The 23107-nt window shown below is 42.9% G+C and overlaps 1 protein-coding gene across 3 annotated transcripts in view; it reads right to left on the bottom strand.

Annotated features, from left to right (window-relative positions):
• Positions 1-492: 492 nt before the first annotated feature.
• The window catches only part of LMX1B (LIM homeobox transcription factor 1 beta), a 102791-nt gene continuing 80176 nt past the window's right edge, over positions 493-23107 (bottom strand). Inside the window, exons 3-8 of one of the 3 annotated variants that reach the window (XM_059828912.1) lie at positions 8848-9080; positions 4961-5139; positions 3870-3947; positions 3356-3470; positions 2408-2548; positions 493-650 (exon numbers count right to left, since the gene is read on the bottom strand). In XM_059828912.1, coding sequence (XP_059684895.1) covers positions 493-650; positions 2408-2548; positions 3356-3470; positions 3870-3947; positions 4961-5139; positions 8848-9080 — 904 coding nt within the window. Of the gene's footprint in view, positions 651-2386; positions 2549-3355; positions 3471-3869; positions 3948-4960; positions 5140-8847; positions 9081-23107 lie in introns of all 3 variants that reach the window. The other 2 variants (XM_059828913.1, XM_059828914.1) reach the window with 2 other exon arrangements.

Below are 23107 nucleotides of genomic sequence, written 5' to 3'. Positions count from 1 at the left end.
TCCAGTTTCTTTGATTTATTTGTCATATGGTCGACTGATGTCAGTATCAGTGGCTTTAAAAAAAAAAAAAGTTTAAACATCCAAAAGAAAGGAAGAGAGAAAGGAGGAAAAGGTCTAGCTTTCCGCAAAATCCATTTCCTTTACAACGATGAGCTCAAACCAAACCAAAGGCTGCTGACGAGCAGGGTCTTCTGTTCCTTCCGTGCTTGTCTCGTGGTCTGGTGCAAGCTGGGAATCAAGGGTGTGGGACTGGTGGATGCATTTTTTATATATATATATATATATATATGTATGTATGTAGGTAGGTATTACTATATATATACATACATACACATATATGCACACAGAGACAGTCTTCCTAAAAATGCTCTTTGCAGTCCAGAGGCAGCAGGAGTCACTGTGAAGGAAGAGCTGGGCAACATATGGCTGTAGAGTCTGCACTGGAAAAAGTCACTGGCTAAACATACGCCGTCTGTTTGTTTTCTTTTATTTTCATGAGGCGAAATACGAGCTCTGCATAGAGTACAGCCTGTCAATGGGGTTTCCTACTCTAGCCTGCATGGAGTTAACTTCGGAAGAGGCAAGAAAACAGTCGCTCAAGCTAGTTAAAGAGGTATCACTGTCGATATCATGAAAAATGGAGTCGTTTCCTGCAAATGAAACGTATATGTTAAGCTGGATTCTGTGCAGCCAGAGGAGGACACAGTACACATGGATGCTCGTATGTTGTGCACTGCAGCAAAAGGGAATGCTCCTGGTTTTGTTTTTACACGTTAACATAATTTTGCTCTAAGGGTCTGACCTAGAAAGAGGAAGGCTAGCAACCAATTCGCCAAGTTCAACTGGCAGCAGTGCCACTCAAATCTGCCAGGATTTAATTTATACTTCAGTCAGCAGCACAAAAGAGAGTCTTGGCTGACAACGGCATCAAATGGTGCCGGGGAGGAGCAGGTCCCCAACTCTGCGTGAGTTGGGATCTGGGGACACCGGGGCAACCGAGGAAGGTGAGACCAGACACCGAGAGCCCACGACAGCGAAAAGTGGTCCGAGAGCCATAACCAGTAATGGTCTTCCTTTACACACAAGGTAAAAGACAGATCTATGAATCCAACGGGACCCAGGAGAAGACCCAGCTTCCCTGGCCTCACGTGAGCTACAGTTGTAAACATGCTTTTATTTCAGAAAATTCCACTCTTTTGGGCTGGTTTGGAACAGCACCTTTTATTTCCCTTAGCAACTAAGATTTCAGCTTACTTCAACTCTTAAGGTACCAGAAAGTCCTCTAGCTCAAGTCCTGTGAGCACTAAGAAAGTGTTAGTCTGGCTCTTCTTCCTCATGCACTCATTTGAAATGGCTTTGTGCTAGCTCCTGCACTCATTTTGGAGCGCAGAACCTGCCTCTCAAGGAGTTTTGCTTAGAAAGCCAAGAAATTGTTAGCAACAAAATCACAAGCCATCTAATGCTCACTGGCCCTTCAGATGTCCTCAGCTCCTTACAGGATCTACCAAATTGCCTGGTGTGTACCATGGACTTGTCTCAGTGGGAAAAGTAGTAACACAGACGCAAAGCAGATTTCTTGTTGGCCTGTGCATGCCGTGCTCATGAACGTGATACGCACACGGACCTCTACAATGAAATGCTCCTGGTCAGCAGAAATTAGTCTGATGTAACAGGCCCTTGTGGGCTACAGCAAGGCCAATAATCACAGTCTGAGAAATCCTCTTAGATTTTATTTAAATGCCACACTGCAATTGTCCAGAATCAATTATTAGGCATTTAATGCTTGTAATGTGTTTGGTGTACCTATCCACTTGATGGTGTGTGGTCAGGAAATTGAGAAAGCAAACCATCATCTTGATTTTGGGCAGAGAATAAAATTATGCAGGAGAAATGTCCTGTGGTGACACATCTCTTAGTAGTTCAAGACTGTTCTTTAACAAATCCATGCATTCAGTCTGAGGGATCTTAGAGGGGTGCTTGTTCATTTCGGAATGAATAGGTTACTTCTCTTTATTAGACCACTTTTCAAGGCACTTTCTTCCCAAAGCTTCTAAGAAAAAGGAAAAACTTGTGGGAGCTAGAATTTGGCACTGTTTATTTTTCAGTGTCTTGGATAGTGGTTTAAAAAAGTGGAGCTGGAGAGGTGATGTTGCTTGGTTTATCATTTATCAGAATTATATGTTGAAATAGTTCTTAAGAGTGTCCAGAGCCTGGGATGAGCTCTCTTCTACCCCCTTATGTGTACACGAAAATCTACACACAAAACTGACTGGTACGAATCCCAGAAAAGATATTATAAAAGCAAGTAACTCTACTGAACCTTTGGTATGTGAACCAGCATACGAACCCTGCTATTTCTGATGCGGCAGAATGATGCATGCCTTACCATAAGGGTTCATGTGGTCGCCTGGCATTTGTGGAGGGGTAAGACCCTGCTGAAATGGGTCTGTGCCATAACTGCTTTGATCCATTGCTACAATCTGCTGCTGTGGTGGTGCAAGTGGTGTGTAAGATGTCATCATCCCTTCCATTCGGTTGGACATTACTTCTGCAAAGCAAACAAGAGGGCAGAGTCACTGCTTAGGATCAAAGAGGCAGCAGATAGTAGCATCAGTGGCAATACTAAACCCGAGAGCAGAGTGAACACAGCTGGGTGTGTCCTGTCATTCAGAGGAGCCTTCCAAATTTTGTCTGAGAGTACAACCCTGAGCAGAAAGTTGAAAGACTTATAATTTCTGACTATATAATTTCTGGAGCTCCTGGGTGCTGGACTGTATCTTCCCAAAGTTTGTCCTGTGCATGACACAGCCCTATTATTCACTAACTTCTGTTGGTACCAGTTTTTCTGGCTCTGCGTAAAAAGGAGGATTTGAAGCTGCAAGGCCTTGGGAGTTGGACAACCTCAAGAGCACTCATGGAGCAGCAGGGCAAGCTCTGGTGTCTCTGTGCAGCTCCTGCCCCAGCTGCTGGGGGAGAGGAGGGGCTCCCTGCACCTTGGCTGTGACAGCGATGCTGATGCCCTTGCAAGCAGCCTGCAGATGCCAAGCTGAGCATGGTCCCCCTTTCTTCAGGAGAAAACAAACTGCAGGATCTACCTGGAGTGAGCCTCCTGGCGATTTCCTCTAGTGAAAGCACCTCTGTACTGCACACTTCTTCTAGAAAGGAGGTAACAACTTCTGCGTAAGCACCTCCAGGGTCTGACCCCACAGGAGAACTCTGGGATAACCTGGGGTGGGCACTCAGACATTGCACCTCTGTGTATTTCCACTAAGGATGGCACACATTATCCACAGACTTGTGCATACCCTGTATGGCTGTACTTAAGACATTATGTGGGAACGGCACTTCAAGAAACCTTGCAGATTCTTTTCCCCTTGCTTTGCCTTCACTGCAAATTCCCTACCTTGCCCTAGTCGCTGCGAGTTTTGTTGCTCCTGCTGCTGCTGATGCCTTCGTGCTAGCTTTTTCATCTGAATAAAAGAGAAAGAACAGAACAATCTCATGGCTCCAAATGCAACAATTTTGCTTCCTTACAAAACTCTCTGCAAACATCGAATCAATTAATACAGACCATTTATATTCATGCACACACCACTGTGGCTTCAGTTTCATTTCTAAGCTTAAACATTTCAGTTTCCAGTTCACATTTGCATGCAAAATTTACTCCCAACCTTATGTTGCTTTGAGCACAGAAACTTAACATCTGTGTTTGAAAGTTGCCTTTCTTGTATGGATGCAGACAGCAGCGCATGCAAAATACGTACAGTCCCTGGGATCTCTGTAGTACGTACTACATCTATGGAGAGGGGGGAAATCTGTGTTGGAGGACAATTTGCGTTTTACTTTGGAGAACTTGACAACCAACCTACCTTTGCTCTTTGGTTTTGAAACCAGACCTGGACAACTCGCACACTGAGTCCTGTTTCAGCTGCTAGTGTTTCTCTGACCTACAGGAGGAAATGTTTAATGATATAAATTTTAATTTTTTTTTTAAATTAATCAGTTATGTTAGGAGGAATATGCCTGTAGTTACCATAAAAACTGCACGTACAGAATTATTTTTAAAAATTCCTTGTATTTTTGCATAGTTTGTTCAACTTCTGACCTTCATGATGCTACCAGTTTCGTAAGTACTGAACAAATAGTCTGAGCTGTGTAAAATGACACTAAGTCATTTCATGATTTTTATTTTACCCATAAAACAGTTCTGTGCAAAAAGATACAAATTTGGCTATGAACATTTTTTATATTGTTGAGGTACAACTTCATACTTCAAAATGGCAAAAAGGCACATTGCACCGTCCCAAAAGTCAAACTTTGTACATCAGCAGGAGGATGTCACTTATAGCAAAAATGACAGCTTTCAGGATGCAACTCCATTTTTTTCCAATCAAACTTAGGAGGAAACAGTTACCTGGGTCGCTTTTTGCAAAGATTTTATTTTCACCAGCTTCACCAGTGAAGCAATACGTTATACCTTTCCCTAACTGCTATAAATAAGATCAACAGCAGGGTTAAGTTTCGTAAAAAAGCAAGACTGGAAGGACAAGTAGTGCTACCAAAGCTGAGCACCCGTCTCACTAGATAGTGACTCCTTCTGTGGTGGGAAGGAGAAGGGCAAAAGCCACGTGTTTACCTGGGCTCTGATAGTCAAGGACTACTTCACAGTTTATAAGAACCAAATATTGTTGTTCAGCAGGAATCGGTCACGGAGCTGCTCTGCATACTGTGGGTGAATATCCAGAAATAACAATGAGCTGGTCCTAAGCTGCTGATGGCTCCAGGCTGAGACAGTATTTGGGTGAGCATCACCGTACGCTGGCCTGGTTTCTGTATTCACTCCGAGGCACCTGCTGCTGTCCTGGGAAGGGGCAGGGGGCTATCTGGAGCTGTGGCCTGACCCTCTCACCCCCATGGCCTGGTGTCAGAGCTGACTTCAGGTCCCTGATGAAGCACCTACCTTCCTACAGGGCTTGGAAGACACTTCAAAGGATGCTTTGAATGCTCGTCTCTGCTGCGTAGTAAGTATTGTCCTTGGTCGTTTAGGTCTTCTTGGGTCCTTCCCATCATCACTTCCTTTTCCTTGGGTTACTTGTCCTTTGGTGGGCTTAACATCTCCATCTTCATCATCACTTTTAACTGGTGAAAAATAAACAGGATATAAAACTGTACTTGTTCCACCAAGATAACAGGGTGTTTGAGAACTGCTCTTCAGCTGCCAAACTAGTCAACAGGTTCAACTATTATCCCATGTTTATTTGTAAAGTAACTACGGGCAGGAAGAAACTGTCTTAGATTTGTGTGCACTGCCTAAACCAAATGCCACAAAAGCATAAAAATGTGTTTACTTTTTAATTGAGGGTATGGGACTGATCAGGGGATGGAAATTCAGAATATGCTTCAATATTTCCAGGAATCGGGACAGAGAGACTTTGTGCCCTTCCAGCATCACTCGGTCCCCTGTGTGCTCACCTGCTGCAACCACACCAACTGACACACACCACTTTCCCTTCACAGCAGAGCCGCATCTTCTCCTGAAGCATTAGTTGCAGACAGGTACTACTGCCTGCACCGCTATGGCAGCAAAACAGTGTAAATGCAAATATCACAAAAATATCTCAAAGTCTGTTTAGCTAAATATAGTGCAGACTCCAGTTATTGTTCTGAATATTTTGAAGCTCTAGAGATAATATTAAATATAATCTTTGGCATCTCATTTCTGCATCCCACAGAAAACATCAGTAGTCTTTCTCCGTGTATTTCAATGTGTCTATATGAGCAAGCATAAATTTCTCTTTCTTGGTAAATACATACAAGTGTATATATGTGCTTGTGTAGACCAAATAGATTATTTATATTTTCTATAGTTAAATTCTGAACATTCATACAATCTGGTGATATTATGTGTGTTGGTATATTGTACTGGGAAATCTCAATCGCGGTGGCAAAGGTTGAAGAGTAAGTACAAATTTTGTTGTGAAAAACAACTTTTCAGCTCAGCGTATTTTATTTCACCACAATACTGATTTTTGTCCCAGAAAACATTAATACACTATTATAGGGACTTCGACATGAAGAAACACAGTGCAATTTTTATATACTCAAAGATTATGTTTGGGGAATTAACAAATTAGACTTTAATTCATTTTAGGGTCTGATTATTATGTACCTAGCGATCTAATCACCTTTTACTTTAATAAGCATCTTTTGCCTAATGATTAAAGAGAAGTTCAGTCATTTTAATAACCATGACATTATTAACTTTCCAGCTTGCCATTTCTAAGGAAAGGTTTGTGAGGATTAATACTGCTCATTGGAGAGTTACTTTTGTGTCCAGTGGATAAATATTTGATTGGAGAAGGACACATTCTCAGCCAGGGCTATGTGAAATCATTTGCTCTCACAGAGGCATCTGGGAGATCTGTGTTTTCAATGTATTAGACAATGGGAGACAAAACATCCCATTTAATTTGTCAACTTGTTTTTCAGGTTTGGGTTTGGCTAACAGAGAATAATGAGAGAAAAAAAGCATCTCCAGGAGTAAGAAACTACCCTCCTTGTGCCAAGGGGAAATGAAATTGAAACCAAGGTTGTTTTGTGCCACTGTGGTAGCTTCCTGCTGATCACAAAATACAAAATCTGGTCCTGAAGGAGAGCCCACCCATGCCCAAAGCAGATCTCAAATGCAGCTGGCCGGCAAACAGCAGCCACCAATGCCCGTGCGGCAAGTGAGGAAGGCAGGGGAGGAGGATCCCCATGCCCATCACTGCAGCGTGGGGACAGCCCCGCACATGCAGCTTTTCAAAGGGGGTTTGTCTGGACACAGACAGACAAACAGCAGGATGCTGGAGTTGGCGAAGAGAGAATGACATGCTGAAGAGCTAGTAGGAAACTCACACACCTCGGGCAAATTCACAGAGCCCAAACCCTGCAACATGAGATGTACGCAGCAGAGCACTCGAGGTCCTGCAAATACAGTATGGCAATAAATAACATGCTGCTCCGAAAAAGGCCCCTGTCCTGCATGTCCTGCTGAGTCAGCAGTGACCTTTGTCTTGCAGCATTCCTGACATAAAAATATAAATTTCAGCAATGTGGAGAATATGGCTCTCAGATTAGAGATTAAGGATAATTACTGCTCCTAGCTAAATTGGAATAATGCATTTTCCCATAAACCAGAGGCAAACATTCATGTCATTTGTACGCTTAATGGAATGGTAATTGTTGATTTTCTTAGACATTTTCTTGGGAAACAAGTGCGTAATTATGATGGCTGGCAGCAATTTGTGTACATACTGTCTCTAGTCTTGGGATCAGCCAAGGCGTACCGGCAGCAGGAGGTTTCCAGTCTCCTTGAGTGCATACGGCACAGGAAGGAGGCATCCCACCTCTCCTGGAACTGCCTGTGAGCCTGAAAGCCAGTCCTCACTGTAGCCACTGCTAGATCCCCTGGGGTTTGGGCTGGAGAACCCAAATCCAGTGTGTGAACTATTTGTCCTGTGCAGTATTGTGTTTCCAGCCCTGGACAGACAGCAAGCGGCTTTTGCCCACACTCTTTTAAAACCTTCCCCAGGAAACGGGTGGAGGAAAGGAAGTATCTGTCTCTCCGTCACTGTGAAGAACTCAGGGAAGACACCCATCAACTGCTACCAGGTGTGAGGGCTCCACTGTCTTCTTCAGGAGAAGGCAAAAGCTCTGGTCACAGTATGGTGACCCTCTGCCTTAACTCCCAGGCCAAGTGGTGCAGTCTTCCAATCCTACTGTTCAAAGCCCAGGTCCCTCTGAAGAGAGAGGTCACACTGCAAATTATTAGTAATGCATTTTAGTAAGATATCGAGACTGTCGTCCCTTGATCCTAAACAGTTTGCATTCATCAGGAAACAGCACAAGACCTCAAGGACACTCTTGGAGATCTGCAACAGCCAAACTTTGCAAGTTTCACTTACGTACTACATGTAGCATACAAACCACAGTGGAGCTATCCTTGGGACAACACATAGATGATCTCCTAGGCTGACACCAGAATGGGGCTCAGACACAAAATAGCAGGTAGGCAACACAGATGATCAGAAACTACAGCCTTAGCAGGCCAGAGGAGACATACCACCAGGGAGGAGTCTGGATGGAAGTCAGGAAAGCCAAGCATTGTACCTGGCCTGAAAAGCATCCAGAGACAGGCTCCCCCAAACTCCTCATTCAAGTTACTGCTTTTTATTTTTCCTTTTGTGTGAGCCCCTCTGCCTGCCTTAACGGGAGTGGATACGCAGGCACCCTTGCCAAGCGGGCAGCTGCCCTGGCTTCCTGCACTGCACATGCAATTGCTGCAGCACAAACCCACTTCTCGCTTTCTTTCAGATTCTCCTCAGTACTTCTGTGTTTTACTTGTAGTTTTTCTTAAAGTCACCATTTGTGATTGGCAGAGAGAATACGCTTGAAAATTGTATTACTACTTTGCCCATTTTCCTAGCTCAGTGCTGAACATGTGTGTGCAGAAGATCACCTGAAAAATATGTTAAGTGGATGGAAGAATGCCTATGGAAAACAGCACACTTTGAATGAGGCCTCAGGTAACTGAAGTCAGTCTGATTCACATTTTGTGATCTTACAGAAAAATACCTTGACGAAAACAAGAAGTTTTTGTCCTTTACTAAGCAGTGAGTTAAGGAAGGTAGTCAAGTTAGGGAGAACAGACTGCAGGAAGGGGTTTTTTCAGCTGTGCCTGCTAATTTGCATGGGTGGCATGTGCATCTAGATAAAGCGGATGTGTAGATGGATATCCTTTCCTATAAGAAAGCTCTACAAACCCTTGTGGCTTTTCCAGTTGGAGCAGGTGTGGGAAAAGCTCACCTGAGTCTGAGTCGTCTGGGCTGACTGAGCTCAACAAGTCTTTCTCTTTTTCATAGTCACTTTTGCAGAGCAACTGCCCTTCCTTAAGAACAAATTCATCCCCTTTCCTCAGCTGTCGTTCGCAAACGCAGCAGCAGAAGCAGCTTAAGTGGTAAACACATTCCAGGGCTCTCATCACAAATTCTGTTGGGGCAATCTTTTCCATGCAGCCACTGCACTTAGCAGCAAACAGCCTGTAAGAAAGAGAGGCAGTAAAGTCAAAGGGCATGTCAGATCATACACTGCATGAATTTAAATACAGCAAATTCTTTATTCTAACTACAGATCAGCTCGGCTCATGCTTTTGCACACTGGGAGACTTGCATCCTTAGTCTTGGAAACATCACAGGCATGCAATTTATTCAAATCTCAATCCCTTTGGTCTAGATATTCCCAAATCACCTTTGCTGGATAAAAACCACTAAGATTTGTTCTTATCTCACTGGTTTGTTCCTCTTCAAAAGAGAAACAAAAAGGAGCCCTCAGAGTTTGGATAACTTGTTCAAAACCAAATTTATTTTAATTCACCTTTTAGAGGAAGGGCCAATTGATGCTTTGTTTTATACAGGCTTTCTGGTTTCAGCACTTAAACCCTATTCTGAATAGATTTCACGACTTTCCATTTTTGGTATTGTCTGCCTCTGCAGAGGCTGATAAATGAACACAGAAACAAGCATGAAAACTTAGTACTATTGCTGAGGAGGAGACACGCACACATGCAATTGATAAAGAGAGGAGTGAAATAACACGGCTTTTCTTTGGGTGTTGAGTTATTCCAGAACAACCTGTCTCTGAAGGGAGTACTGTGCATTTTAAATGGTGTGAAACATCCTTTGGCAGAGATAGGCAGTGATACAATCTGCTAAATTACCACTATAATCACAGGCTCTAGAAAATACACTCTATTCCAGACTAGTTCTTATTAAACCTTTATAAACCCCCTCTTTCAACCATCATTAATTTTCTAAGATAAAGTTAGAATGATGTAGATGAATTTTATTTTGCTTTTCTAATGGCAACTGGGAATCTCCCTAAGTGAGCTTTTAGGAAGAGGGCTGCTTCAAATAAAGATGAATAGCTAGGTTACGTCCCTGTATCACACAGTGGGCTTGGTGATTTGAAATTCAGTGTCTTTTATGGCAATACATCAAAGTGCAAGGTGCATTAATATTTACATTTCGGCAATGAAATTAACACAACTGCACCCATGTGTTCACAGGAAAAAAGGAGATTCCACCTTTTAGGATGGGGTGCGCTGGGTTTTTTTCATCCTCAAAATTATCCCCTTTTTTACAAAAGGCGCTTATCTTCGATTTTAGAAGGCACAGGCTGTGGTAGTTACTGATTCCTCCAAAGCCTCCATTTTGTCTGAGCTGAGTACAGCAAAATGGCAGTCACTACCTCCTCAGCAAAGTGATGGAGTCGCAGAATGGGCAGGAGGGAAAAGAAAACGTAAATACGTTTGCGTACGGCATCCAAAGCAAGGCTGAGTACCCAAGAACTTGTGGGCTTTCCCCATCTGTATATTTCGATCTAGTAAAAGAGATCTACACTATTAACTTTACTGGCTCGGTGCGTACCTTTGCACGACCACAGCCACAAGGCAACAGCTGTGCGCTGCATGAGCCACACGAGGTAGCCTGAGTGGCTCTTTTTTGGGTACCTAATGAATTAAATCTATTAAAAGGGAAACTGATGCCACGCAGGACTCACGGCCCCTGCTAGTAAATAGGCCATCTTATTTCATACAGTCGATTGGGTTTGTCTGCCAGGTTTTTCTTCTGTTAGATGCAAACTTTAACACAAAGAAATATGATTTTATGTTCTGACTAGTAAACATCACAAAAGTATGACAACGCTTTAGCTAGAAAATTCCTAAGCAGGAAATCTTTTTATCTATACAGAGTAACGTATCTGAAAGCATTCAAACACAAAGGGGAAAAAAGAGCAAACAGATTTTAAGCACTTTAAAAAGTTGATTCTGTTTAACTGCTTAAACCTATTTGACTCAGCTTAATCAAGCTTGTATCTTTTGTCTGAAGACGGCTGTTACGATGGAACACACTTAAAGACCCCGGAGAGGAGCGGATCTGGTGTGAAGGCATCCAGCTCCCCTAACTGGCACCAGCTCCCCTGCACCGCTGTGACAGTCCACCTGCGCACGCTCCCGCGCGAGCCAGCGCGCGGCTACCAGGAGGGGCGGGACAGCCCCTGCGCGTGGTGCCAGCTCTGAGGGCTGCGGAGGCACCAGCCGGGCCGGGCAGCGCGGCGGCGGCTGCTCTTCCTGCAGCCTGCGGGTTCCCGGCTTCGTTTGCACGGGCGTCGCGGGCCTGAGGAACCTTAAAAGGGACACTCCGGCGAGCGGCGGCGATCCCGCCACTGCGATCTGCCTGGAAACCTCTGCAGCGGTGCCGCGGCGGCGACCGCGATGGACCCGCAGCACGGGGGTCGCGCCGGCAACGAAAAGACGGCTGACCAGCGCACTTCGCGCGGGGGTTTTCCTCAGAAAGAGTGAGCTGGGAGGCCTGCTCCAGCAGCCCCCGCTGCAGGCAGCCCACAGAAGCCGGCCTCTGGCAGGCGCTGGGAGCATGAGGACTTGGTTCTCTTTGAAAGGAGACGCTGGCGGAGACGCCGGCTCCAGCAGCCCGCGCAGTAGGTCCCGCCGAACCGGCCCATCCCCGCCGCCCGCGGCCGCAGCTGCGCGCAGCCCCGCGCAGGCAGCGCGGAGCGGGAACGGCCAGCCAGAAGGCAGCCTCCCACCTCCCCTCCCCCGCCAGGAGCGGACGGGGAGCGCGGACGGGGGGCGCGGACGGGGGGCGCGCTGGCGCCGGGGCGCGGCCCGGGGCCCCGCGCTGGGGTGCGGGGCGCGGCGCATCGGCGTAGGCGAGGCCGTGCTGCGTCCAGTTTTCTTCCAGCAAACCACAAAATATGCCACCGTCCAGTGAAAGTGAAAACACAGATGTAATACAGCTTACAAATAATGTTAACGAGGAAAGCGCATACCCCCCTTCAGCGTGTATTCTGACGGGGACGTAAAAATAATCTACTTTCTTAGCCTTGTGCTATGGAGCACATTGTTTACCTGAGTAACACCTTTGCTGTCACACTGCTTTACTGAGTGTTTGGCTTTTTTCTCTTTTTCTTCAAAATAAAAGATGTCTAACACATAAATAGAAAATATTTTGTGTTATTTATTGGCAATTGACTATTGCCAGAGATGGTGCTTTCACAGCCATGTTTCCAAAGGCAGTCTGTCTTTTAATTATAACGAATTACATTGTCGTCAATGTAGTATCAACTCATTCAGATTAACATTAAATTGGCCTGACAATACTGCATGGACTTCATATCTTTAATTCGTCCATTGTCAACATAAGAAAATTCCATACTCTGTACTTCGGTACTCTCCACGTTATAACATGCAGTCATACAAATACACGCACACATACTGCACCATGTTGGATTTAATTCTGAGATTATAAAATCTTCATTAATTCTATCTTATAAAGTGTTTATAGGTATTTTTTTCTGCTTCCAGAGACTAACCCAAGGTTATGCACTCTTTTTTGCACAAGGCAATCTCACAACAGGAAACTAATCTTGACAAATGACCAGACTTTGATATCTGTGATCTAAAACACTGCTCATTAGACTGTTCATTTTATAAACGAATGGTAATAAACCTGTTGAGAAGTGTAGGATAGCAGGAATACTTTACAGATCACCCCTTCACAGGTTTCAATCAAAGCCATAAATTTGAAGGGGAGCATGCAGATATTCTGTGCTGGGACAAAGACTCTGTCCCACACCAACCACATTTAAAGAAATATTTCTTTTGCTTTCTATACATTTTACAAATAATTTGCATAACTCTGACTTTTTACCCCCATGGCTGATTATCTCCAGCTCTCTTAAGTTAACGTCAAACCTCAAAATCCTTGGACTTGTTAAAGTATGTGGAGAGTGGAAATCAAATGCCTTTATTAGAAGCCCCAGGAAATCTCCGACTCCTAAGCACAACGAAAACATTCCAAAGAAAATTGTTCAAAGAGGACAAAGGAGGAAAGCAGAACAAGAAAACCTTGTTTTGAATCAACGATCGCAAGTTTTATAAATAAATTCTGTTGCCTGGACAATTTTGAAAGACAACTCAATAGGTTTAGGAGTTTTTAAGTGTGTTTGCCTCTATGCCTGAAACACTTGGGGGATTCAGCTGAGCTAAAGCTTGGAACAATGGCCTGTCTGTCCATCTGAGTATTTGTAATAATTGCTGTGAAGCAACTTTACAGTATTAGATGGTCAAAAAATCTTCACCAGCTAAAACTGGGTGAACTTAACAAATTAATTTTGCATATATATTAGGGGCAATGAAAACACTAATACATGTGGTCCTGTCTTTAAACAGTAGATGAAAATGTTCACCAGCGGAAGAGGCCATAAAGATTTTATTTGTTAGGATATCCCTGTGAAGTCAGGCTGAATCAGTAATCCTTAGAAACAACCACAGTTACATGATCCATTGTGCCTTCTTGCATGGCACAACCATCTGGTGTTTAATACGTACTACTGATTTATTATCTCTCGCGCAGTTATCTTGCAGTAAGTTTGACCCTGCTATGCTCCTGAGAATCACGGTTCTGCTGTTTACTCTTCTGATGTCCTGACAACTCACCCTTTACCTATCTATTGCTCACCCAGGTCCTTCATTTCCTCCTGTCTGTGGGCAAATAGATTTTAATTGTTTTATTATAACTAATTTAATCTGTGCTGAGAGATCTCCATGCGCAGTGCGAAATTTGCTGTTCATATTAAGTGTGGTTCAAGAGGTTTGTTATACAGGACAGAGGTATAAAAATAGACTAATTCAGTCAGGTTGTTTATTTACTGGACCTCTGCCGTGAAGCAGTAAATAGGAAGTTATTAAGCCATGTTTGATATATGCAAGAGGACAGATGCTGCTGTCTACCTATCAGAGATGCTAAATCATTTTCCTTTCTGTGTTAACTCTGACATGTGTTGCAAGAAACCACAGCAGATACCTGGCTTTTCTTTATCTAATAAATATGCAAAGATGGTGGTCACAAGCTTTTGTAAATATTGTAGGTATAGTCTCTAGCTCTGATGCTTTTCTTTCTGATAATAGCCTGTATACAATACCCCTGTCATGGCTATATAGCCAGCTGGGAGTTCGCTTGGCACTCATATAGTACGAAATATGTTAGAGCTGAAGTAAAATACATTATGCTTTTCACACAACTGAGTTTTATTAAAGGAAGAAATTAAATTACTAATGAATGACATCCGTTACTTGTTCTTTGGGAGAAATTTTGATACTTCCGTCTTCTTTAGATGACATAGAATGGGGAAAACACTATGCATGGGGTTTTTTCCAGCATAGGACTTGAACGTTTTTGTAGCATCTTACAGCTCATGGGTGCTTATAAAAAAGAAAAACTGTTGCTTGGTTACACTGAATTCTGAACATTCAAAACATCTCAAATGCACTAAAGCAAAACAGAAATATTATAATTTTATGATTTGAAAAAAACCCAAACCCTAAAAAAGAAACAACCCATTTTAAATATTTTCCCTGCAGAAAAAAATCATTACATAGTTTATTAAAGCCAATTTCGTCGCTGAAACTTCAGTAAAAGAAAGCTAATTCCCTTTCACCAAGTAGTAATAAAACATGCACAAAAATTAAAAGTTTCTAGGAAAAAAAATGTAATATTTAGAGAGAAACTAAAACAAAGAAACCTTTTTCTTCTTCAGGGAGAACTGAAGAAAACATTTATTAACCCTCCATCCACAGGTGCTGTAGTAAGAACACTAACTACTGGTGAAAGCTTGCTTTAAAACTGTGCTTCACAATGTAGATTTGGATTCACAGATTAAAATGTAGCATATCTTGGTACTGAGTCACTTTTTTCTTCCCATGAACATTTTACCTGTGTTTTCATCAGAAGTGCTATACTGCCATGCAAAGGCAACCTAATGGATAAAATAATGATAGAGACCATGTGTTATCCCATGCTAAGTGAAATCTGGCTCTGAAGCTGGTGGGAGTTTGACCACAAACATTGTCAGAGCCACAAGCTCACATAACCGCTCTGTCCACCAAACGTGGGCCCCAGGCGGCATCACAGGATGGCCATACCCAGACAACGGCTTGTGTCACAACCATATCCACAAAAATACTACCCTTCGTTTGATTTCCTTCCCACTGGAATAAAAGGAAGAAGTCCCATTTGCCTCGATAGAACCAGGATTTGGTTCATTTTTAGACTCTGCTTCCCATTAGCAGCAGGGACGGCAGCACTGCGCATACCTCTGTGCCATGTGGCAGTCCTGGCCGGACCACTATCACTGGCCTTCACCCCCACAGAAATGACAACTGCCAAGAAGTCTCCTGCCCTGTGTTAATTTTCTCTCTTTACATAGTTTCAACAAAGGAAAAAAGTCATCTGTGGACAGCAAGCTGACATCCCCTCTTGAGCAGAGCTCAGGACCCCAATGGATCCCTGTAGCTGCTCCACCAGTGAGGGCCAGTCCAGATGGACCTTCATGAAGACCAGCAGTTTCCAGCTCCCTCCCAACACACCAAGACAGGACTCAGCTGCTGCCTGCTCTGATGGGGCGGGTGTTTGGCAGGGGAAGAGACTGGGACAGCCACGCCCTCACGTGGTGATAGGTAACTGCTCGTCACCTTCGCGAGAGGTCCTCAGGTCACCAGGCACAGGACTCCCCAGCCACCTGGTACCCAACCCCAGCTCCTGCAGCTAAGGCATCTCCAAATCCCTTCTGTGGGCGGGCCCAGCATTCGCTGACCATGCCAAAGCTCTGTGCAGTGGCAATTCAGGGGTCAGAACCATGACGCTAAGACAAATGGATTCACTAAAATGCATAAAGGCACACAGAATTCAAAGCTGCCATCTTAATGTAACTTGCTCAAGTGGGGCCAGAATGACCTAAAAAGTTACATCTTCCTTAACTATAAAGTAAAACATAAAATGTAAAGTGCAGAGGAGTTTCTCGCTTCAAGCAGAATGTGACAGAATAGATTCTTCTCTTCGCTTAATTTTCATCCCCTAATTGACCGCTTTGTTCAGCTGTCTTCCATCACTGCCATACAGTTCTATTTTATAGCTTTTTTCCTTACAACACTTTGATGGAAAAATTTATGAAGAATCGAATTATTGCTGTTAGAAGGGAATTAAAACAATTTTTCATTTACAAAGTCACTGATATTGCTCTACTGTGCTCCACCTTTGGGAATCCAATTGCTCTTCTCAGCTACTCCCATTCCTCTTTATAGCACAGCAATTGCACTGTACAGATTATGGCTGCAATTTTCTCCTAATCTGTTCTGTAGAATAGAAACTGTTATAAAAGTTAAAGGCGCCAATTGAATTGATAAAGCCAGGGCTGCAATTAAGCCACCTAATGGATTAACAAAATATGATGATTTTGTTAGAATTATATTTTTAGACAGTGCAAACATTTGGGAAATAATGTTATTTTTGTCTATGAGTTTAAAAAAGGCTAAACAGGCTTCTGCTGTGTGCTTTTTGTATTGCTTCAAATTACACTAAAGTGCTACAAAAGCATAGTACGTGTTGGGGAGTTTGTACTTCTGCTGCAACTCTACTGAGCTAGGTCATTACCGAAAACCAACATTTTTCTCATTTTTCTTCCTTTGGATTTTCATTCAGTTATTTACACATATTAAACTCAAACCATCCTTATTTCCACCTGTACAACCTCACTGATTTCCAGTGGGCGAAATGGCTCGCGCTCTGTGTGGAGAGGGGGCCTTATTTCATAGCCCAGCTCTGCGTGAGGACTGCCTGTCTCCAGCATGCTGAATATTCACTAGTCTGATGAGACGTCTTATCCTTCTTGTTCACTAAGTGGCATACTGAATTTACAGTTGCCTTTGAATTTACATCGCCAACAACACAGGGAAATTCTTCTAATATAATTTTTATATGAAAATTCACCCTAAAGGCCCGATAAGTGGGGAAATTGTACTGTTGGTGATTCACTGCCCTGGCCTTCACTTTTACAGAAAAAAATAATCGTGTGTCAAAGCAATTCAAATGTAATTTCTAAGTTATTTCTTGGCTGGCAAGAATGACTTAGGGAAAGAATTTACACATGGCCTTTCCTCTCAACTAAGAACATTAAGAGGAAGAAACGTTATTTGCCAGTATAAAACAAAATAACTTCCTGTGCCTGCTGCACTGATGCTGTACAAGAGCTTGTGCCCAAACCCATCAGCACAGCCAATTTAGCAACTGATTTGCAAGGGAAAGATACCTTAGTCCTGTGGTGTTAATGTCTTTACAGTGGGGGGTCTATTGCCGGCTTCTCCAAACTCATCAACACAATCTATTATTAATACCCAGAAAGGCTTTATAGTATCTTTATAGCACAAGGCAATGAAAGCTCTGTGGTGTAATCTGTTATCTATATTGCAAAAACATGTGAAATAAAACAAAACATAGACACTTCATAAACAAAATGTTTCATCTGTTACATCTCTCTGCCTCTCCTATATATAAAGCAGTAGGGTGCAGGAAAGGCATTCAGAGAGATTTGCTGTTAGATGTGGGACTGGCGTCTTTTTAAATTTTATTTGTAATGTGACAAACTTTAAACTGAATGAAAACTTCTGCTTCTTTCACTGAGATGAAAATATTCGGATCTTTGCAAAATTAGGCTGCACTTGATTTGTAGAGCAGCGGGTTTTAGGAGCAAAATGCAGCATCTAAAAATCCTAAAGGTAAGCTCTATGATATAGCGATGAGCTGGTCAACACAACGTAGGGACACAACTGTGGTGGGGTGAGGAGGGAGGCGCAGTCTCCACTCCTGCAGTGGCTGAGCACAGTGCCCAGGCAGAGGCAGGACCAGGTACTTATGTCAGGGGCATTGCCATGGTAAGAGCTGAAGAATTTGTCTCCAGTAAGCAGCAGCAAAACCAAGTGCCCACTGGCATTTTCCTGGAGGCAGTTTTTTCTCTGGAAAGCATTCAAGAACAGAATTGGAGCAGAGTTGGGTCTTCTGTTATTGATCTACATGTCAATATTTTATATTAAAAGCCCAGAATTACCCTACACTTAGTCCCTAGGAACACACGATTAGAAATATCATTTAACAGCAAATAAGTAAACGTACAGCTTAAAACCCAGGAAGATTTTGTTTTGAATAAACAGATTGTGGGAAAGGTAGAACTGAGAAGGGGGTATGGAGAAAGTTTGGTACATTTGGTGCATACATGTTTGCAATACAGTAAGAACCAAAAAAGCCCTCAACACAGGCCTGTGTCTTATTTCCCAGATGCCCTCTTATTTTCTTTGCCTGTTGAAAATAAATTGTTCTTTTGTAGTGTTTCTCTTTTCAGTCCGACTGTCAGCTATTATTTTTCTATTTCCTCTTTTTGTCACTTTGCATTATTTTTGGTGCTGTAATTCCCATTTGTTCCCACTCCTATCTTCCTGTCTCCCATTGTTCCATTTTTTAATCCCCAGTTTTACTCTTCTTCAGCTCTTTTTTGGCCCATTCTCAGTAGGGTTTGAGAGAATACCCAGGCGTGACTCCCTGCTATAGCAACCACACCTCCCCAGGAAAGCCACAACAATCTCTTCGGGAGGAGGAAAATCTTTCACAAGCTGGCAGCAAAAGTAAATCCTTCTTCAAGGAACAAGAAGGATTAGCAGAGAGCAGTGGGCTGCAGACTTAACCCTACCCCTCATTTCTTTAGAGCACCAGTCACTCAGAACCCTGCTGTGATGTACAATTAAACAGAACCCAAAAAAATCCTGAATGACACAAGAGCCGGATTGTGTAAAGGTTTAATTCCACTTTAATACCTTTCCAAGTTCAGAACTCAAAGATAGCAATTTAACCCAAGAATCCCCATCTGAGCATGAAAAGTTGCTGTTTGTCTTACAAAAGTCCCCACTATATTCTGCTCTAAATCATGCTCTATTAGCCTGACCTTTAATGGATGAAAACTTCTTTCCCCCCAATCATCTCGCATAGTTTCTCTTTACTGTCCTTCTTCCACAAACCTTGTTCTTCTGATAAGGCAGAAGAGTCTTACCAGAGGCACAGAGCTGTGCGAGAAACTTTGTAAAAAGGACCACTGAAAAATGAAAAGGAACACTAAAAAAAAAACCAAACCAAACCCCAAAACTCAGGCAACTAAAGGTGTGCCTTGCAACGTCTAGGAATGATAATTTATTCTTATAATGTGGAGTTACTCTTGTCAACATCATGTCAATTACATATTGTTCATATTACGATGTAAAATAAATAGCTCTCTTAATGCAGGCTTTTTTGAAGACTCTGAACATCTGATTCATCTTTTTTTACATTAATGAACAGACTAGCTTAGTTATTCTAGCTTGGACGATTACTATAGTTGCTCTATAAACTGAATTTTTAGATTAACATGGAACAACCAAAATCTCCTAGCTTCTGTAAGGCCAAATACGGCTGACAGAGTCCTAAAGACTTAGCTATCAGCATCTGTGTTTGTATTCAGACTTTGGTAGACTAGACTTTCTAAACCCATACAAAAAGATTTATCAGTAAGCAAGGCCCTATAGCATGCCCAGACTCTCCTTTTGCCTGGAACATTAGCACAGGTTTTAAGTTATTCCAGCAGTTAAACATATATCACACAGGACACTTCCACATGTGTGAAAATGAAATCCCATTAGACACCAACAACATTATTAGGTATGCAAAGAGGATTATTCCCTTAAGCTCACAAGACTGAAAGGTTTGTCTAAACATTTTATTAACTTTTTCAGAATTTTTTTTAATTAAATGAAAACTTGCAAGTAGGTCAAAGCTGGAAAATACTACTTAGCTTTTGGTTATGTGTGTATGTATATATTATACACACACGAACACACACACGTGCATACAGAGAGAAAAAAATAAGAGATGCCTGTTACAGAGAAAGTGTACAAAATTCCCACCACATCATATCAGTACGGTATTCCGTTCTTTTGGTGAGAAAATTTGTACGGCTTGGAATTGTTCTATAAAAGCACAGAAATAGCTCACGGTATTCCTGAGGGTTCTGTAAATGTTTTCAAAAATTAGGTGCTTTGTTGAATATCTGGCTGAAAAAAAATCCTGGTCTGCCTGTACTGTCCTTTCTACAAAGTTGACAAAACACTTCTTTTTTTTTTTTTTTTAACAGAATATTTGCTGAAATAGAATTAAGTTTGCTCACCAGTAATTCTTAGGTTCTTAAGATCATCTGCTAAAGATAAAGAAAGGAGGAGAAGCTGTGTCAGTTTTTGCTTCAAGTAAGTGAAATGAAGAACTCCTTTGACACTATCAGGAACGGAATTGGGTCCTCATTCACAGGTAAGAAGACTTTAAAAATGCTTAGCTCCATTGAGAGTTCGGTCCTAAATCTATTTCCTACTATTCCCTCACAGAATCCCCAGCTTTGACATTAAAGTGTTGTTAGCAGTGTCTCGATTTGCTGTTGGAAGGAAAATGATTCCTTTTTCGGATCTCACATCAACACATGCCACAATTCACAAAACAGCTTGCCCTGGAAATTTTGTGAATGCCACAGGTGACACTCCAGCACACGCTTGTACGTGCGACCTGCTGGTCGCAATGGACACGTCAGATGGTCACATAAGGGGAACGGCTGATCTGCGCATTTCTCTTATTCCCATTTCACTGACACTAGGCATTAAAATATTTAAGATTTACTTCTAGCACTGCACCAAGCAGGCAGGAAATGTAGAAGCTTGGGTGTACAAGTTAATGAAATATGGTTGGGTGAACATAAGCTCTTCATTTAGACAATAACAGTTACCGCTGCACTTTCTTTGTACCCGCTTTATGAAAGTCATAAAATCTCCAAAGAAAAGCATGAGCTATTTTACCCTGATGGTCTTTGACTCTCTCTCACTACCTGCTGGCGCAGTTAGAAAGTATGAACTGCCTTTGAACAGATTAGGACCAAGTTAAAGTGTGACAACATCTTAAGCTTTCTCCACATGTTGCCAATGATTTCCAACTAAAGATGTTACCCTCATCACTTCTGCCACAATGATAAGAATCTATAGCCCACTCACTTGAGGAGATAAAAGCGGTTTAGCTGGAAGTATAAAGTACTCTGACTTGCTAAGCTGAGTGGCTGGCTGTCCCAACCTAGCTGAGTTTTTCCTCTACAAAGCACAAAATCCTTATCATTAGGGACTTAAGCTGCTTTTTATTTTGAGACAAAAAGAATACTGTTTATTGGCATCCAACTCAAACCAGCTGTAAACAGTTGCTTTGATGAAGAAGCAGCTACAACTTCAGTTTGCCCGAAGGCACATACCCACTGAGTGTCAATCATCAAAGGAAGAATGTAAGGTGTATACAGGGTCAAAAGAAGGCCAAGGGACATTTAAGACCTCAGGGATCCTGGATAGCCCGGTTTGCCTTTAGAACCAAAAGAGGATTTTAAGCTATTCTGCTGTATGAGCTTTATCTCCAGAGGCAGCTCTGTGGCTAGGCTCAGCCCTGAGTTTACCCACAGGAACAGTAGACTTGCAGCGTTAGGCTTTTCTCCCCAATGTGACTGTGGAAGCAACATGGTGAGCTTTGATTTGACAGACCCTAAACAGCTCCAGAACATTGCTCCTCATTGACAAACTCAGGATCCACACAGAAGATTTTGACAGCAGAAGTCCTGCTGGTTTCTACAGATATTTGAGTCACTAAGTAATTTTAATTCTTGTATTCACCCTTCTCGTAACTTCTTTCTTTCATCAAGAATCACTTTTCTGGCTGCAACAACTACTGAAGTTAGAGATGCCCCACCAACCATTTTGGTGTGAGAAGTATAAAGTTGTTATAGAATTAAAGATGAAATGGCAGGAAGATCAAAAATTTAATTAAAAATAAGTTTGAGAACCAACAGCAATAGCTCTGTCATGAAACATGTCTCTACAGTTATAAATCCTCGTGTAATCAGATACATACCAGTGAAAAGCCCAAACCTCAGGACAGGAGTCTCGAGAGTGCCTAGGCAATTCACAGATTCTGTCTGGAAAATAGTCACTCCTGGACGTGGACTTGGGGAAGGGGTTCATAGTCATCAGAAGAAAGCAAAATAGTGCCATTTTTGTCATACAGTTCACTGTGAAAGTGCCAGCTCTTTCCTGTTTCCTGGAGCGGGCTGGTCCAGTTACTACTGTCATCAGGGTTAGTTTAGGTCTCAAGCAAATAAATGCACAAATGGTGTGGGTTTCTTACATATGCCTGCTTGTTCACTTTAATGTCTTTATTTGGACAGTAGTACCTACTAAACACTTTCTAAACACAGGGAAAATATACAAATCCTGGCCCCAGAAATGTAAATTTACGAGAGAAATGGTCATGGTTTGAGAGGTGAAATGGCTCAGTTGTTGATGGGCCCCTGACTTCTCAGTTGCAAAGCTCAACACAAGTGGGGAAAAAAAGCCCACTTCTTACAGATTTCCCATAATGAAGTTCACACTGTCTCCGTTCACACCGTTTCCTGATACAGACAAATAAAAAAGGCTAATTGAGGGGGCAGTAAAGAGGTATCATGCTGCCTGACACTGGGGCTAGCTCTGGGTGCTGGCATGGCCTCCTTCACCCCCTGCGCACAGAGCGAGCCACAGGGATGGGGGCTCCTGCAGGACCCCCCTCCTGGCTGCAGCAGCTGAGGTGGCCGCTCTCTCCAGGCATCCTCCGAGCCCTGGCCTGCAGATCACCATCGCCCAGCAGCAATACCCATCTGATGCACAGCCACCTTCCTGGCCCCACGTATTAACACAACCTCACAGCAGTAGAATTCACTCAGAAAATGCTGGTCTGAAACACAGAGCAATGCAGAGTGGAAATGCATTCTTGTGTGGCTGCCTGCAGCCTCCCAGTGCTTGTGCAACTCCTCCCTGCAGGAGCCATGTAAACATTTGCAGCCTGCACAGTTGTAGGAGACCCAGCCCATGGCCCATACCTGCACACGTGCCAATCTCATGGCCAAGACTTAGCTTCCATAGCCAAGAAATACAGCGGCCCCAGGCCAGTCTTAAGCTCCACTGCCGGTCTCCTGCAGGTGGAAGGAAAGCAGAGCGTCTGTTCTGTGGCGTGCTAAAGAGAACAGGCTTTCTAAAGACCAGACGTACGGATGCAGATGTTCCCTTGTCATGGGAGCAAAGACA

Source organism: Gavia stellata, chromosome 24 (genome assembly GCF_030936135.1).
Source record: "Gavia stellata isolate bGavSte3 chromosome 24, bGavSte3.hap2, whole genome shotgun sequence".
In the NCBI taxonomy this organism is placed as follows: Eukaryota; Metazoa; Chordata; class Aves; order Gaviiformes; family Gaviidae; genus Gavia; species Gavia stellata.
Note: the sequence above shows the minus strand (reverse complement) of the source record. Positions and strands in the feature narration are given on the sequence as shown.